We start from the raw sequence: 16,492 nt of genomic DNA on the forward strand, positions 1-16,492 counted from the left end.
CAACTTTCAAATGTTTCTGGCTTTAATCATCGCAGCATAATATGTGCAGGCTAGGATGTCAATCCGCCCATTGATTGATGAAGTCAGCGAGACACAGCATCCCGAGATTTTGCAGATCCTGGTCACGAGTGATATTGCAAGGAGACCTGTGTTCAGATTTCGGATATCACTCACTCAGAAAAGCCTAGAATCAAATGTGTGTGAGGAATCGGCAGCCCATTGTACCTAAGTACCACACGCAGTGCCAATACGTGGAACGCAAGCTCAGGCCCAAGAGCACTTGAGGCAACACCAAGGTTTAGAAATGCGGCGATTCTAGTACTAATAATTCATCTTGACGCAACTCGAGTGGAAGGAAGGGAGAGATGCAGCAGTGACACTGCATGCCCAGTAAAAACGCAATAATGTTACATGTACTGGCGTAGACGGCTGGACCCTCTCCACATGGATATTCACAGATGTCCAGCCAAAGAACACTTCCAAGTTGTTATAGTGCCAAGTGCCTCTCAAGTTTTAGCAGCGCACTTAGAACGATTGCATGCATCGAGGTCTCTTGCCCCAGTCTTTTGATGTCTCAATGCGTGACAGGGTATGATTGATCTCGCGATCTCATTTCCGCAGTTCGCTTCATCTACCACCGAAACCTCGCATCGTGCCGCTTTTAGCACTCCGAGGCCCGGGAATCCCGGGCCGCACCGCAGAATCTGGGGTAAAGCGTGGGACAACTGCAAGGAAAGAGAAGAACGATACGACGCAGGGCTGGGAGCTGCATTGGCAAAGTACGGGGTACGCACATATCATCGAGTTTCTGCTTCCGTTTATGGACGCTTCCCCGCGAGGGTGACGTGATTGGAAGAGGCCCCTCTCAAATTGGCGCATCAACCAATCTGCTATTTCATCCAGGCTGTTCCACGGTTGCTCTTTTGCACAATGTGATTGAGTTTCCTGAGTTCCGGTGTAACGCACAGTTCCACGTTGGGTGCGAGCTCTCACCATGCTTCTCACCACGCTCTTCACCTCTTTGATTGGTGCCAGTGTCTTAGCCCGGGCCCAGGCAAACTCGTTCACCAATCCCATATTTCCCGGTTGGCATTCTGATCCCTCCTGCACGGGTGTTATCACGGAGCTCAATAACACAAACTTCTGCGTGGCATCGACCTTCTTAGCAACACCGGGTCTCCCAGTCTACGCGAGCCAGGATTTCGTAAAGTGGAAGCTCGTCAGCAGCGCACTCACTCGAGAGTCACAGTTGCCGGAAATTGGGGAATCGAGCCCAGGGCAACAGAATGGTATCTTCGCCCCGACCTTCCGCTACCGAAACGGCACATTCTACGTTGTGGTCGTATCCGTACTTGGCTTGGACCCCAACCAGACAACCGTGGGAACCATATACACAACAACCGACCCATACTCGGATGATGCGTGGTCCGAGGCTGTCCGCTTCACGCCAGCCAGCATCGACCCGGATCTCTTCTGGGACGACGACGTGGACGGCCAAGTCTACATCACGTTCGCGGGCATCCAACAAGCCAAGATTGATCTTAGCACGGGGGAAGTCAGCTCGACATACTATATATGGAACGGCACTGGAGGAGTCTGGCCCGAGGGACCTCACATCTACAAGCCATGGAAGGGCGGATATTACTATCTCCTGATAGCAGAGGGAGGCACCGAGCTAAACCATGCTGTTACAATCGCGCGAGCAACCAGCGTAGATGGACCATATGAAGCCTTTGACGGAAACCCGATCCTGACCAACCGCAACACAACCGAATACTTCCAAACCGTTGGCCATGCAGACTTGTGGCAAGACGCGGACGGGAACTGGTGGGGTGTTGCGCTTTCGACGAGGTCCGGGCCGGAATGGATCAATTATCCAATGGGCCGGGAGTCAGTGCTCTTCAATGTCACTTGGGAGGAGGGCGATTGGCCGATCTGTCAGAATCCCATCCAGGGACGGATGAACGGGTGGGACCTGCCGACTGCGTCTTGCGACATACCCGGCGACGGTCCGTTGGTGACTGACCCAGATGTGGTTGACTTTGAGGACTACGAATCCATGCCGAAGCAGTTCTTGTACTGGCGGTTCCCAAAGGCTGAGAAATACGAGGTGTCCCCGGAAGAAAAGCCTAATTCTCTCAAATTGGTGCCGAGTGTGGCTAATTTGACCGGTGGCGCGGACTTTGAACCGGCAGATGGCATCACATTCGTCAGTCGACGTCAGACGTACACCGTGTTCAACTATAGTGTCGAAGTCGAGCTCAACGCTACTGCCGCCGAGGAGGAAGTGGGAGTAACCGCTTTCCTGACCCAATACCAGCACATCGATCTTGGTCTCGTTGCGCTGAACACGACGGCGGGTTTGGACTATTACCTTAGATTCCGTGTCACTGGAACCGGCAATTACGACGGTCCGGCTATCGAGACAGTCGTTAAGCCCGTCCCAGATGCGTGGGACCAGCCCTTACGGCTCAGCGTCCAAGCTGTCAACGACACGCATTACGCCTTGTCTGCCTCTCCGTCTGATGGTAGCACGGACGAAGATATCATAGGGTATGCTCCAAGTACCTTGCTAAGTGGAGGAACTGGCCCCTTTACCGGTAGGTCACCATCTCAAAGAGCAAGATATACATGGCTGTTCCATTTTACGCACAAGACTCACATTGATCTAGGCACTTTGATTGGTGCTTATGCCACAAATAATGGCGGCACAGGGAATTCTCCAGCATATGTGAGCAGATGGAGGTACCAGGGTTTGCAACAAAAGCTCGAGTAGTTAACTGGCTTATGTCCATATTTCTCATAATCATGGACGGTCTACCTAGGCACTGACAAGCCGCCACCATCAATTATGAGGTCTAGAATTGGGTAAGAAGCATAAAGTCTGTCCTCTCTTGAAGATCGATATACATTTGTGACGCTGAGATACTTGCATTGAATGCATCTTAAAATGGCACAGTAACCCAGCTTCGTACATATACAAGCTCCCATCTGGTAGTAGCTGAAACATCCTACCTTCCAATCGGATAGACGTTATGTCGGCAATTCACAGTGATTTTGCCAACTCCTCGCTGTCTTGGTGAGGTTCGTGATCGACACGAAAATGGCACCACCATACTCTTGTATGTCATAACGTGGGGGAGCAAAGTGAATGGAGGCTCCATCAAATCCAATCAAGTTCTTCTAAAATGGTTCCCGGACATGTGAAATTGATATGTGTTGACTATCTACCACATACAATGGATGACGGAGACCGTCCAATCAGTAGAACCGTAGATCACGCAATTCGGCCTCCAAAGTTCTCCAAGGAGGACTCGCAGATGCTCCGCCTTAGGAAAGAGGGTTGCCCAGACACCGAGTTCAATGCCTAGGCCACTGAAGTCTCAACTCGCAGATTAGCCAACAGGTCATGCATTAGCACCACAATGGCGCGCACAAGATTGCGTGACTGAAGCATCGGTAGGCGCTAGATCAACCAGGCCTTTATAAACATAAAGGAAGTCCTCTTACGCAGTGTCCAAGCGCCCCCAACGTGACGACTTTCCATTTTAATGTGAGAGAAGCCTAAAGTTCTTTCCTCACAAGGACTTTAACGGACCCCGCGTAGTACCACGACCTTCGCTCTCGTCCAAATTCCATCATGTCCCCATCCGCCACTGAGATAACCACGACGGTCGTTGACAATATCGAAGGGACACTGAAGCCCTCGAAGCATGAGGAGAATGGAAGGGGCCATGAACAGCTAGCTGGGCCTGATGTGCTCCCAAAGCTAGAGGTCAACCACCGCGAGCCACTCAACCTCGGCGGTGCTCTCGACCAGTTCAAGTCATTCGATGTGACCCCGGTCATCGGCCGAGAGTTCATCGACGTCGATCTTGCCGAATGGCTTCGCGCCCCAAATTCTGATGAGCTTATTAGAGACTTGGGAACCACCAGTGCGTAATTTCTATCGGGACTTCATGTCCTTCGTCATACCTATGCCGTTGTCCTGTTGCGAGCGTAATGGGTCTGAGCAAATGCAAACTGACTTCGCTGTATCATAGTCTCACAGAGAGGTGTTGTCTTCTTCCGCAAACAGGACAACATCACTGATGATCTCCAGAAGGAGCTCGTACAGCGTCTAGGAGAATTGACAGGGAAGCCGTCCACCTCCAAGCTGCACATTCACCCGGTCCACAACGCTTCCAGGGAGCACGGTGGCACAGATAATGAGATTAGCGTCATTTCTTCTGAGCAGGGCAAAAAGTTCAACTCTGCTCGCTACAAGTCGATTAGCCAGAACAACCGCCAGTCCGCAAAGGGTCTCTGGCACTCTGACATTACATTTGAGAAGATTCCTAGCGACTATGCCCTGCTGAGACTTACTCAATTGCCAAAGACTGGCGGAGGTACGTTCTCACCACACTTGCTGGGAATTTGTCCCCTCTGCGAAGGTGTGACCACCGGCTGACAGTCCTTCAGATACACTTTGGGCTTCAGGCTATGAGCTCTACGACCGCATCTCGCCAACGCTCAGGAGTTTCCTCGACACCCTCACGGCCTACTACGCCCAGCCGGATTTCAATGCAATGGCAGAGAAGAACAATTTTAAAATCTTCGCTTCTGCACGTGGAGCTCCCGAGAACATCGGAGAAGTCCTCGAGGCAACCCACCCCGTTGTGCGCACCAACCCGGTGACTGGCTGGAAGTCAGTGTACGCCGTGGGCCACCACGTCAAGCACATCCATGGTCTCTCTGAAGACGAGTCGAAGTACTTCTTGGACTGGTTCGTCCGCCTGATTGTCGAGAATCACGACCTGCAGGTCCGCCACCGATGGGCCAACGTCAATGACCTTGCGATCTGGGATAATCGCAGTGTTTATCACTCTGCCACGCCGGATTACATCGGCGAAGCAGACTTGGGGGAGAGGAAGGGGTCTCGGGCTGTTAGCCTGGGAGAGAAGCCTTACTTTGACCCGGAAAGCACAAGCAGACGCGAAGCCACCAGGGTCACTTGATTCATATGGTTTTCAAGATTGATATAACTGTCAAAGTGTGATGACTTTGTTTCCTAATCTTTTTGTAAGAGAATGGAGATCGACAAGTTTTTTCGTTTCTTTGCAACTCGATATTGACGTTTCTTTTTTATAATTAAGGCAGCGCGCTGCAGGAAGTCGGAGGTGAGGCCAGATACATGGTGTACGGGGTTCTCCAGAGCGTTTACCACCGTATGAAGGCGCCATGTATATCCTCAGACATATACGGAATAGAAGCGAAACCACATATTCAGTAAATGTGGTGTGCCTGAAATACACATCCACCGCATCCATTTACTTACTGATCTCAGAGAAATACGAGGATCGCTCTATGTTTGACTCTGATCGATTTGAAGTAGAGAATCCAAAATCTATTTATCGTCTTCGCTCCGAGGTGCCTATTCTCATTTTGGCGCTATGAAAGTTGTGGAATTTATCTGACTTGTGTTGTCTCGTGGCATTCTAGCTCGGACGCAAATGACCCATGCATTTCACACATGTCTGACGACTTTGTGCAAATGGCTCCATAGACTTCCTGACAAACAATGCCCCAGAACATCAACTCTTCCACTTTAGTTGTCAGGTCCTTCAGGTCTGGATAATATCGTAGCTCTTCCGAACGTCCGGCCTCGGTGGCACAGGTATGCTTTCCACCCCCCGAGGCCCGATGCTGGGTCTCTTCCTCAGGCTCGCCACATCCTCGCCATTTTCTACCCTCTTGATGAGATCCTCAGGGTCAAAGTCGACGCCGATCGGGTTCTCCGCAAACTCGGGCGAATTCATAAACGCGTTCGCGTCCTCAACCGTATCGAAATTGTCCACCTGGGTCTCGATCTGGTTGCCGTCCGGGTCCTGGTAGTAAATGCTGGTCGTAGGCCCGTGGTTGATGGACCAGATGGGCAAGATGCCCCGGGCCTTCCGCTGACGGTAGGCTAGCAAGAGGTCGTTGAAGGTTTTGAACGCGAAGGCCATGTGGGCCAAACCGGCCGCCGTCGGGTCCTTTGGTTTGGCTGTGGGCAGGTGGGCTATAGCCACCCGGTGGTGTTCCTCGTCGTATGTCAGGAACGCGAGGTACTCGTTCTCGTAAGTCGCATGTGCCCCTAGGAATTCCTTGTAGAATGCGACCATGGGTTCGTATTGTGACGTCTGGAGGACTACGTGGACCAGTGCGGCCGGGGACAAGACCTTTCCCGTGGTGCTGTCAATCGTCATTTTGGATGGTGGTAGTGATCTTTCCCTGGTGATGGTTGGTTCTTGGCAGACCACCCTCAACAGATCAGGCAGTTCATCGTGGAAGGTAGTGATATTTATGATCATTTCGGTCTCACGGACTGATTATGAAGGCGCCATGTATGTCCTCGGACGTATGCGGAATAGAAGCAAAACTAGCTACGGACTGATTACTCACGCTTACAATTGCTCCGCAAGAATTTCTAACGTTACATTAATTCGACACTGTGTAACGACAAATGCTGATAAATTAATTGATTGTTTGATTGGGTCTTAGTGTTCCACGGACATAGGGTATCTAGGTATTCAGCTTCTCTTGCAACGTGCCCGCAGGTGCGTGTAGTGGCGGCTTCTTGCAACGTTCAAATATTGCCGAGGAACATGACTGTCAGATTTCCTCGTCTTCAGAAACAATATTTCGGTGACCCCGATTCCAGTTTTCGTCAGAGAATGTGGCTGCATGAACTGCAACGTGGCTACTTGCTGTTACGAGAAAAGATGTGCTCGGTTGCACTCGTATCACCGAGACATGAGTGGACTCATCCCGGGAACGTGAGCGTCCAGACTGGCCGAAAGCACGAAGTCGATTTTCAAGGAAATCCCGGATTCGAAAAGAAATCAAGTATGGCTCGATAAGAGCTTCTTCGTGCCGGGAATCACGCGTAAGGTTTCCAAGCCAGGACCTGGACAACTACCCACAGATGTCCATTGGGATTGATATGCTTTTTCGCAGCGGGCACGCTTAGTGAGCGACCTTTACGCACACTGACCGCCTGGCAAAGTCGAATTGTTGCCTTCTCAAGGATCACTGCTGGATGCAGCACATCGGCTGATCTCAACATCTGAAGTTCTTCCAGTAAGCTCTGCTCAGCTTACGTCCAGAATGGCTCGATGAGGGAGACCCGGAGGCCCTCGGCCAAAACATCCGAAGGAACAATTGTTCAGTGGTCACATCCACTTCATACATAACCGAGATTTACTATTCTTGGATCAGCGAGTGTGATGATTGGGAAATTTTGTATGTGTTTCATTTCCAAAAATAGGATTTTTCCAATGGATAAAAATAAAAAGAAAAACACAGCTGGCAAATTTCTGATTACTGCCGGCCTGCTTTGGAAAATAATCTCCTCAATCGGTTTCCATCGTTATGTATCGCAATGACCAAACAGCTATCTCGCGGAGAGACGTCTTCACTATACTTTCAAATTCACCAACAGATGATTCTTCGCTTCAAGTGAGTTGGAACCGGTGTGCCCGATTTCACTCTCTCTCAACGATCACCAGTGGGGAGGGGCAAACACTTTGAAGGACAGCCACACGGTCCTATTTTCTCTCAATAGCTTAAAATTGTTTCGAGCCCCAGAAGCCTCCTCACCAAGGATCATGGAGGTGCAAGACATCTTGATTCAGAGGAGCCCATCATCAATGATGTGTGATGAGGCGCGTTTTTGCACGAATTTCCAACCCCCCTCCAATGCTTTCTCCGCCGCCCAGAACTCACAAAATATATTGATAAGCAGTATCTTAGTGTCTTGCCCTTTCCCCATCCTTATGGGACGGTAAGCTGGCCTGCTCAAACATCCCGGCATACGATGTGTGCCTGCTATCATACTATTCTGCACAGCCAGTGGGTATCCGCCCATCCGGTATCTTATAGCACACAGCCGATGGCCCATGCAAATTAGCTATCAGACACGAGCTCTCTCTGCAGCAGTTGAAGGGGGGCACGCATTCGACCAGGCCACTAGTGTTACCTGGCCAGTTGAGATTAAGATACACTAATTGTGGTTGTCCTTCATAGAATACAGAGGTGATTCCATGTTGATGTGACGACGAGTGAGCCACGAAGGGGCCTCAGTCTATCTGAGGACCGGCAGTTTGAAAGAGAGACCACTGAACTCAAAGCACACCGTGGCCGCCCCTCAAACCCCCCGTTCTCAGACTTCACAACTGGCTCAGAACCCGTGGCAATGGGAACACAACCTCGCGGGGTGCCTCTGTCGAGAACCACAACCCATGCGTCCACCTTCGGGCATACAACCGAGACAGGTTCTCGGTGTGATTGACGCCCACCTGCAGCGACACATGCCTGTCAACATCGCTGATGTTCCCCGTCACGGCTTCCTCGAAAGACGTAAAGACAAACATCCTGTCCTTGTTGGCCTCCATTATCTCATCCGCGCATACGAATATGGCCGTGGGCGGAGAGAACCTGGGGTTCCGTCTTGAATCTTCGAGATATCCCAGCCTGAGCGTCTCTCCCTGGCGCAATGCATCCGCGAGGATCTCGGCCATTTTCCACATGTACTTGGTCTCAGCGTCATCGGCCTGTGATGAAGTCTTGAGGAACTCTTCCAGTCTCAGAGCGAGCTGGTCCCCGGCGGATAGTTCATCAATGTAGTCTTTAGCCTCGACCCACTCATATTCCCGGATGTACTTTTGAATATCTCGAAGTGTCTTCCTAACCCAGCCGCGACCCTTTGAGATTCGCCCCGAGATTGTGAAACCCCTGCTGCAAAGCCTCCAGAGGTGACCCTGTGTGTGTACTCCGTCATCGTCGATACGGTACACTTTACTGAAGCGGCAGCCTTTGTTGAACGTCAAGCCGTACTTTAGCGTCGGTGGGCTGAAACGGTTGAAGGCGTACTCGTGAATGAACTCGGAAACCGTCAGGCGGGAAGATGATGCCGTATCCTCGTCGGGGTCGTAGTAAAAGATCTCGCCGTTCAGCAGGAGCAAGACCAATACCGCCAGGCTCACACTGCACTTGTTTTGCTCGAGTTCTCCCCTCTTGAGGCGTACGTTGTACGAGCAGCAGTTGCCGATGATGTCGATCCGGTCCGGGTGCACGCTCACCTCCCGTTGCAGAACGTCCTCGACGATGGATGGCGTCATCGAGTCTTCTCCTTCCAGCAGTCTCGAGTATCTCGCGGCTCTTGATAGGATTCGATTCACAGCTTCCGCGTGGTCTTCGGCCTGGCTTGAATTCCGGAGTGCCGAGCATAGGTCTGTCGACGCTTCGGAGAAGTCAATTGACTTGATGACCATTTCCCCTTTCATGTTCCCAAACAGGGTAGCGTACTTGGCCTTCGGGCGTTCTGTATTCGGCGTGTGAGGCATGAGGAGGAACATCCGCTTTCCTCCGTGGTAGTTCTCCTGATATATCCAAGCTCGAGTCCACCATCTGTCGGAGGTGATTCTATCCAAAAGCTCAATAGCCTCGTATACCTTCTCAGTCATCCCTTTCCTTATTGAAATCCTGCCGTCACCATACTCGTATTTGCGAACCAGTTTTCCCTGCAATATCTGAGCCAAGAGGTGCACTTCTCTTTCCTCCGTGACGGGCCTGGCAAGCATGCCAAATGGATGGCTCCCCTGGTTATAAAGCCGATCCATCTCGCTCATGGCCTTTTGCCGCTCCTGAATGGGATCCTGCGTGATGCATTCCGAATCTATCCACAAATGGCTGATTCGCCTATATCTCATGTAGGCCGCGGCCCGCCTCCAAACCGTGTCCCGAACGTCCGAGGTCCTCATCAGGTCTCGGGTCTGGGCGTCCTCTACCATGTAGCTGCCAGCTGTCTCGTCCTCGTGCTCCGGCGAGCCTTCCCATGACCAGGAGACAATGGCGCAGTTGTCAGTGAAGCCGTTGATCCGCTTTCTTCTAAACTCGACGTTGTCGCCGGCATGGACAAGGCGGAGACACTCCAAGCGACGGACGAAATCTGACGCCTCGCCTCGCTCGTCACGTGTCGTTTGGATCTTCTTCAGCATTTTCATGATGGGCATGCCGGAACTCATTCTGATTCTCTTCAGAGAGAAATGGCTGTCGTCCACGAGACATGTCTTCTTGGCCGAACAGGTTAGACTGGGTTAACGCTGTGTACTGAAGAAGGGCTCCGGACTGGACTGACCTTGCCGTTATTCACGGGACTCCCAAGGCGGCTTCGTTTTGCTGCCCCTGGCTGTCGGGACTCCTCCCTCTGTCTCTTGCTGGCGACCGAGGTGTTGTTCACAGACATTTTATCTTCTCGTCGTGCGTTGTTGAGATTGAAACCTCAATAACTTTGGTGCTGAAGGTAGGACGAGACAAGAGCATTTCGACAAGTTGAGTAATTAACGCGTCCAGACGCGTCAGGTATATTTCTGACGTAGGAGAAACTGTCAGTTGCACAAGTCTCTCCTGTCCTGGCGCCTGAGGGGAAGGGGGCGCAGCAGTAATTTAGTGGTAGCATATCACGGCGGGAAACCGAGCGGGGCTGATTAGCGCACCCAGCTGAAGGTAAGTCTTGGAAGTCTTGTTGAGTTTGTGTGACGTTTAGAAGGCTATAAGAAGAGATCATTTTGTTACGTGACATTTCTTTCGCCAATTCTGTCTTGAAATCTGCAACAAGAAAGGAGGTGCAGTAAAGCGTGCCTCAGTATAATTAGAACATGTCGTGTAACCTCGAATTCTGCCTACGTCCCAGGTCTAGGCCCCTGTAGGTGGCCAACGCCACCACAATTCCGGCATTTCTAAGTTGCCTTCTCAGTATTGATTTCGTCTTTGTGATACCATAGAACACTTACTCGTCCTTCATGGGATTTCCTGGTCTTATTCGCATCGTGAGTATTTGTCCTGAACCCGGCACGACTCTGCAAGCAGAAAAGAAGAAACCGAGAGCATTAAAAACCTACGGAAGGGCATTGTCACGGGGTGTGGCTTTGGCCACCACATTTGTGCTTGCATATGTAAACAAACAACAGGAGTTCGACGGTGACATGGATACGTTTATCCTCAGGACGAATGGCTGTATGACTATTATGATAATCGGGGACTGCAGCCCGAGTCTGGGCCTCCTTGGTTCCAACCTGTTCCATCACGGCGTGTGTGCACTGGTCACTGGTGATGGATTGCTATCAAATGCTCCGGGCTGGTTGCTCTACTGGCTGACGGCAAGTAAAGCTCCATCCACACGTGCGATGTTTCTCATACCCACTACCTCTGATTCCTTTACACATCTATTAGAGATACATCAGCTGTTCACAGACCGTGTCCACAAAACACACAAAGAAAAGTTTTAAAAGGGTATCATATACTCCAGTCCCTAGGAAGACACAACGTCGCTAAAACTCCATGCCATGCCATGCCACGCCACGCCATGCCATGCCGTCAATGCCCGCCGTTCGAATCAAGACGCAGTGACCTTCCCATTCTCCACAGCCTTATTATTAGAAGGCTCCTCATCACCCTCCTCAATACGCTCAGAAGAGCCCGCCCCCTTCCTCTGCCTCTCCGCACTCGTATTAGTATCAGCCGACCTCCTCGGCCCAGCAGCAGAAGCAGGGTCCAGCGATGCTCCGCCCTGGTGCTCCTCCGAGGACTTCCTCCTACCATCATTACCACCACCACCACCACCACCATGCGGCGACCCCCTCCGATCGACCGACTGCCGGCCCGAGATATCCCCAGACCTCCGCGCGAGGTCCTCGGACCGCCGGAACTCCTTCATCCCGGTGGCCACCTTCCCGCCCCGCCGGACCTCCTCGAGCGTCCGCTCCGCCATGGCCACGCTCTCCAGCGCCTCGGGCACCCCCTGGCCCCTGGTCCGCGTCTCGCTGAACTGCGCCTTGAGCCCGCCCTTGGCCTTCTCCTTCCCCTCGACCGTGGCCCACAGCGCCTGGAACACCTTCCACCCGGCGACGACCTCCCTCTCGCGGGCCTCGCGCTCCTTGCCCTGGCCGTCGCCCCCGAGCAGCGCCGCCGCCTCCTGCTGCCCCTGCAGGATCCGCGCGCGCCGGATGTGCTTGGTGGGCTGCCGCCGCCGCTCGACCTGCTTCTTGATGCCCTTGAGCGTGTACCCGAACGGCCCGACGACCGCGGCGATGTTCTTGAGCCCGAAGCCCGTGACGCCCATCCCCACGCCCTTGGCGAACCCCTCCACGCCGCCGCCGTGCCGCGCCCCGCGGTACGGGAGCCGCACGACGCCCGTCCAGGCGTCGTAGACGCCGAACAGGAACTCGGAGCGCGCCGCCCGCAGGCCGGACCGGATCCCCGTCACGCGGGTGGGCCGCCGCACGGTGTCGTCGCCGTAGAGGCGTGGTGCGTTGTGGAAGCCCTGTGCGAGGGCCACGGAGAGGTCGATTGGCGCGGTGGCGATTGCTTGGGCGGACTTGCCCACGCCTTCGGCGACTTGGTCGACGTAGCCTTCGTCTTCTGCTGTGCCTTCGGTCGTGGCTGTGTGAACGGATGCTCCGTCATCACCGTTGTCTCCGTCTTTTCTATTCCCCTCGGTCTTTGCCGGTCCCTCTTTTCTCTCCTTAGTTTCCGTGGTCTTGCTCTCGGAAGTGGACTCATTCACACCTTCCTTAGCGTCTGCGTGGTTAACTGTCATAGGAGCCCCGTTCTCTCGCGTCTCCTGGTCTGCTTTGTCCTTCTCTTCAGCCTTTCTGCGACGTCTCTCCTTGCGCTGTCGTCGCTTGTTGGAAGTCTTCGCAAGTCTACCGGGCACGCTTGCCACGCCACCGACCGCATTTCCGAAAGTCCCAGCAATGGACCCGATCATGCCAGTGACGGGCTCACCGGGGCCCTCAAAGTCGTTGTACTCGCAATGTCTCAAGAGCCTCAGCTTGCGCCAGGTGATGTACCCCTTGTCCACGAGTATCTCAGCGGCCAAGGCACTGAGCCTGAGGCTGGTGTTCCTCATCCACCACACAGCGACCTTGTCCTCCAGGATCGAGCATCTCATGCTGTGTTTTCCGGAGAGCTGCAGGTGCTTGTGGAAGAATGAGCACGCGTTCTCTGCACCGTCGCCCTCTCGGGCAATGTCGCGTGCCATCTCCTGGGCCTTCTCTTGCGCCTCCTCAGTGAGACAGTACTTGATGCCTTCGGCCAGCTTCTCAGCCGACAAGTGCTTGTAGGGGACGGGCTCGGGCCCCGCCTTGGCCCTGCCTATCATGGGACCCCAGAAATGCTGATCTCCAAAGAATGGCACGACCATAGTCGGCTTGCCACATTTCAGGGCCATGGCAGTTGTGCCTGCGCCACCATGGATGACACAAGCCTTGACCTTGGGGAAGAGCCAGTCGTGGGGCGTATTCTCAAGCATGAATATGTTTTCTGGCACGTTTTCGCCGCCCAGGCCACCCCACCCCTTAGAGACGAGTGCCCTCACACCTGCGAGCCGTACTGCTTCGAAGACCATCTCGGTGAACTTGTCGGCATCGTCGACAACAATCGACCCGAAACCGATGTAGACAGGCTGGTCGCCAGATTTGAGGAATTGGTCGAGAGGGTCTGGAGGGGTGAAGGAAGAAGCCAAGTCTAGGAAGACGAAGCCTGAGATGTCGATATTGTCTGCCCAGTCCGAGGGTTTCGGGACGAGCGAGGGACTCCACAGGTAGGAAATAGGAACGTTCATGCGGTATAGAGCACCCGGTGCCCAGAGTGTCGACACGGGGTCCAAACACAAGGTCTTGACACGGAAGTCGTTGACGAGGTCGCCCAGTCCCTGCCAGACCATCATCTCCACGAGTGGGTAAGACATGAAATTTGAGTAGCCAGGGTCGACGTTGCTCTTCTTGATGGTGGCCAGAGGATGTGGAAATGACTTTGTCGGCGTGTATGGGAAGGTGAATGCCATGATCAAGGGTATCCCCAGTGCTTCTGCGCAGTGCACGTGTGCGAAGCTCGGTGGGTTGGCGATGATCAGGTCGGCAATAAAGGGGTTCGTGTGCTCCATCATGCGGGCGTTTTTCACGTTCTTCTCTTCGTCTGTAGCGTTGATACAGGCTCTCCAAAAACCCTCAAACATTTCGGCCATTGCTTGTCGCCTCCGAGAAATATCACCGGCCCTCACTGTCTCGAGAGTAGGTATCATGCCGGGGTTCTTGACCATGAAAGCCATCAACTCGGCCGGGTCACCTCCAACGGAGAAGAACTCCAGCCCCGTGTCCTTCTCGACGAAATCACGAAAGGCAGGGTGTGTGGCGATTCTGACCCTGTGACCGTATTGTTCTTTCAGGACCTTGCCAATCTTTAGGAATGGCTGGGCGTCCCCGCGGCTCCCGATGACCATGATGACAATATTGAGTTTGGGACATTGGAAGCTCTCGGGAGTGAGTATCGTCTCGGAGGATCTTCGCTCGGCAGTGGGCCGTTCTTGGTCTTGCTCGGATTCTTCGCCTTCCTTCAGGGGGACTACCTTGCCAAGGGTGGCGCCGAGGGCCTTCACGAGATAGCCCTTGTCGCTTGTGTCTTTAATGGAGATGGCCAGACGCCCGTCGCGCTTGGATACCCTACCCTTGGTCCTGTAGTTCTCGTTCCCGACCTTGAAGCGGCGAAACGGGTCTGACTTTTCGGATCGAGGTGGCTGTGGCCTGGCGGCGGTAGAAGCTTGATCAGTTCGCTCGACGTCGGCACCGAGGTCGTCATCGTCGGAGGAGTCGCTGCTCGAGGACTCATCTTGGAGGTTAGCGTTTGTGTTCCAGAGGGCCTCTTGGAGCTGGGAGACATTGGTGCCAGCTCGCCTGATAGAGGGGGGTAGGGCGGATGTTGTTCTTGTGGTCTTTGGAGGAGCAGCAGTTGCAGACCTCTGGCTTGGCTTGGGCCTAGGGGAGGATTCTGGATCATCAATGTCTGACCCCAGAGGGGCTGAAGCTGCCTTTCGGATGCCCCCTGGTGGCGGCGGTTCTGTCTCGGGCGAAGGGGGTTCTGGGCTGGTGGGCGATTGGGGCTGTTGAGGAACATAGCCTGGGTACGCCACGTGCCCTTTGTCGTCTCGAATCAGCGAAGATGGCTGTCCTGCTTGCGCATTGGTTGTCTCGAGCTTCAGGTTCTGGTCCTCCGGCGCAACAGCCGGTGGGCTCAGCTTGGCCATCATCCTGCGTGTCGGGTCTCGCGTGCTCGTGGCGGTGCCGCGAACTGGGGAGGATGCAACGTGTGTTGACCAGAATATTACAGGTTGATGATGTAGTGTAGGTATTCGCAGGTGGGTCTCCCAGATCAAGAGGTGATGGGGGGAAATGGGCTGGTATTATGGGAACCATGAAGCAGGGGAGCTCATGGCAGCAAATGGCAGGGCATAGAGAAAAAAAAGAGATTATGGTGTCTCTGGGTGGCTGCAAGCACACATGCCCATAATACAGCCGAGGCGAGTAACCTGAGAACCTGAAATCGACACGCGGTGACTGTCTCTGACGGGCAAAAAATGCCGTGTCATCCCACTCATTCAAGATTGCCAGGCATTTCTCTGCCGTACGCTAGGGCCACTGGCAGATAGTGTAAATGAACAACCGAAAAAGCGTACTCTTGCTGGCGCTTGGCCGTTGGACAGGTGACGAGCGTGATGTGCCGTCCAGGCCGTCTGGAGCGTCTGATGTTGTTCGTAGTAATGACATCACGCCCAGAGCTTTTTTGAGTGAGCACCCTGGGCTAGATCCTGATCCGTGCGCCGCCCCACGGTTCCTGGTGGCTGCTTCCGACCCGCTGCACTTGTCAGGATGTGCCCCTGATTGCTACCCCAAACCTTCTGCCGCGGAGCGAAAGGCCCGGTCCACGAGTTAACCTGAACCAGCTCGTCAGCCACAACAGCCAGAGCCAGAGGACCGTAACTGAGTGTGGCACTTCAGTCAGTCACGACCACTCATCCTGTGAGCCTGTTGCAGCTTTGCCATGCATTATCATAGTCTTCCTTGCTAAGACAAAATCATAGAGTAGAACCGAATTGCGGCAGCCTCAGACATATGCAATACCCCTGGCAATGCGTGGTCTGCCTGAGTGGTTTCGTTTTTAATCCCCATACATGTAAAATGTACGTGGCGCCTTCATACAGTGGTAAACGCTCAAGACCCAGCGTCTGAAGAAATACAGTGCCAATAATGTGGTCTGCCTGAATCTGGCACAAAATTTACCGAGTCTCGGTCGGGGCGTGCCAACTTCTCTTTCACAATTTCAAGTTACCAGTACCTGGATAGTTACATCTGATGAGGTTATCCATCTACTTACTAACGTAAACAAACCCACCGGCCATGCTTTCTTCATCTCTTGCGCTCTCACAATGCGCTTACTTACCCATCTGGCATCCACTTCTGCAAGACCCTCATTTTTAAGAACCATATCATCCCTTACTTCTGGGCATCTTCTCCAGGGTGCTAAATGGGGGTACCGAATTACAGATTCAGTTAAAGGTGATGAAACGCACGTATCCTCCGTCTTCAAAGCCAGAGTTGTCCCACGCGAGGATGGTCCAAATACACCACAATGGTTC

General features: G+C 53.4%; 5 protein-coding genes across 5 annotated transcripts; 2 read left to right on the top strand and 3 right to left on the bottom strand.

The window, feature by feature from the left end:
* Positions 1–994: 994 nt before the first annotated feature.
* On the top strand, positions 995–2,776 carry KVR01_008546 (uncharacterized protein; the record flags this gene model as incomplete). Its single annotated transcript, XM_044789078.1, has 2 exons — positions 995–2,600; positions 2,673–2,776. 2 exons carry the CDS (start codon positions 995–997, stop codon positions 2,774–2,776), a joined length of 1,710 nt encoding a protein of 569 aa, XP_044642313.1.
* Positions 2,777–3,640: 864 nt separating this feature from the next.
* KVR01_008559 (uncharacterized protein) lies at positions 3,641–4,997 on the top strand (the record flags this gene model as incomplete). The annotated part of the gene is made up of 3 exons (XM_044794005.1): positions 3,641–3,935; positions 4,044–4,388; positions 4,462–4,997. The coding sequence occupies 3 exons, from the start codon at positions 3,641–3,643 to the stop codon at positions 4,995–4,997; spliced, it is 1,176 nt and encodes a 391-aa protein (XP_044642326.1).
* A 404-nt stretch (positions 4,998–5,401) lies between these two features.
* On the bottom strand, positions 5,402–6,361 carry KVR01_008795 (uncharacterized protein). The gene has a single exon (XM_044787504.1). The coding sequence runs from the start codon at positions 6,330–6,332 to the stop codon at positions 5,604–5,606; it is 729 nt and encodes a 242-aa protein (XP_044642562.1). The 5' UTR covers positions 6,333–6,361; the 3' UTR covers positions 5,402–5,603.
* A 1,328-nt stretch (positions 6,362–7,689) lies between these two features.
* Positions 7,690–10,577, bottom strand: KVR01_008671 (uncharacterized protein). The gene is made up of 2 exons (XM_044793565.1): positions 10,160–10,577; positions 7,690–10,091 (listed from the first exon to the last, which is right to left on the bottom strand). Exons 1-2 carry the CDS (start codon positions 10,265–10,267, stop codon positions 8,190–8,192), a joined length of 2,010 nt encoding a protein of 669 aa, XP_044642438.1. The 5' UTR covers positions 10,268–10,577; the 3' UTR covers positions 7,690–8,189.
* Positions 10,578–10,838: 261 nt separating this feature from the next.
* KVR01_008660 (uncharacterized protein) lies at positions 10,839–15,581 on the bottom strand. The gene is made up of 2 exons (XM_044782400.1): positions 14,817–15,581; positions 10,839–14,672 (listed from the first exon to the last, which is right to left on the bottom strand). The coding sequence occupies exons 1-2, from the start codon at positions 15,104–15,106 to the stop codon at positions 11,417–11,419; spliced, it is 3,546 nt and encodes a 1,181-aa protein (XP_044642427.1). The 5' UTR covers positions 15,107–15,581; the 3' UTR covers positions 10,839–11,416.
* Positions 15,582–16,492: the final 911 nt, after the last annotated feature.

Source organism: Diaporthe batatas, assembly GCF_019321695.1.
Source record: "Diaporthe batatas strain CRI 302-4 chromosome Unknown Contig00010, whole genome shotgun sequence".
Classification (NCBI taxonomy): domain Eukaryota; kingdom Fungi; phylum Ascomycota; class Sordariomycetes; order Diaporthales; family Diaporthaceae; genus Diaporthe; species Diaporthe batatas.

Coding starts and splice junctions, on each gene's coding strand:
- KVR01_008795 (XM_044787504.1), bottom strand. CDS start 6,332: ATGATCATAAATATCACTACCTTCCACGATGAACTGCCTGATCTGTTG.
- KVR01_008660 (XM_044782400.1), bottom strand. CDS start 15,106: ATGATGGCCAAGCTGAGCCCACCGGCTGTTGCGCCGGAGGACCAGAAC. Junction 14,673..14,816: donor AGGCCCAAGCCAAGCCAGAG/GTCTGCAACTGC, acceptor GTCCTCGAGCAG/CGACTCCTCCGACGATGACG.
- KVR01_008671 (XM_044793565.1), bottom strand. CDS start 10,267: ATGTCTGTGAACAACACCTCGGTCGCCAGCAAGAGACAGAGGGAGGAG. Junction 10,092..10,159: donor GTCCCGTGAATAACGGCAAG/GTCAGTCCAGTC, acceptor TCGGCCAAGAAG/ACATGTCTCGTGGACGACAG.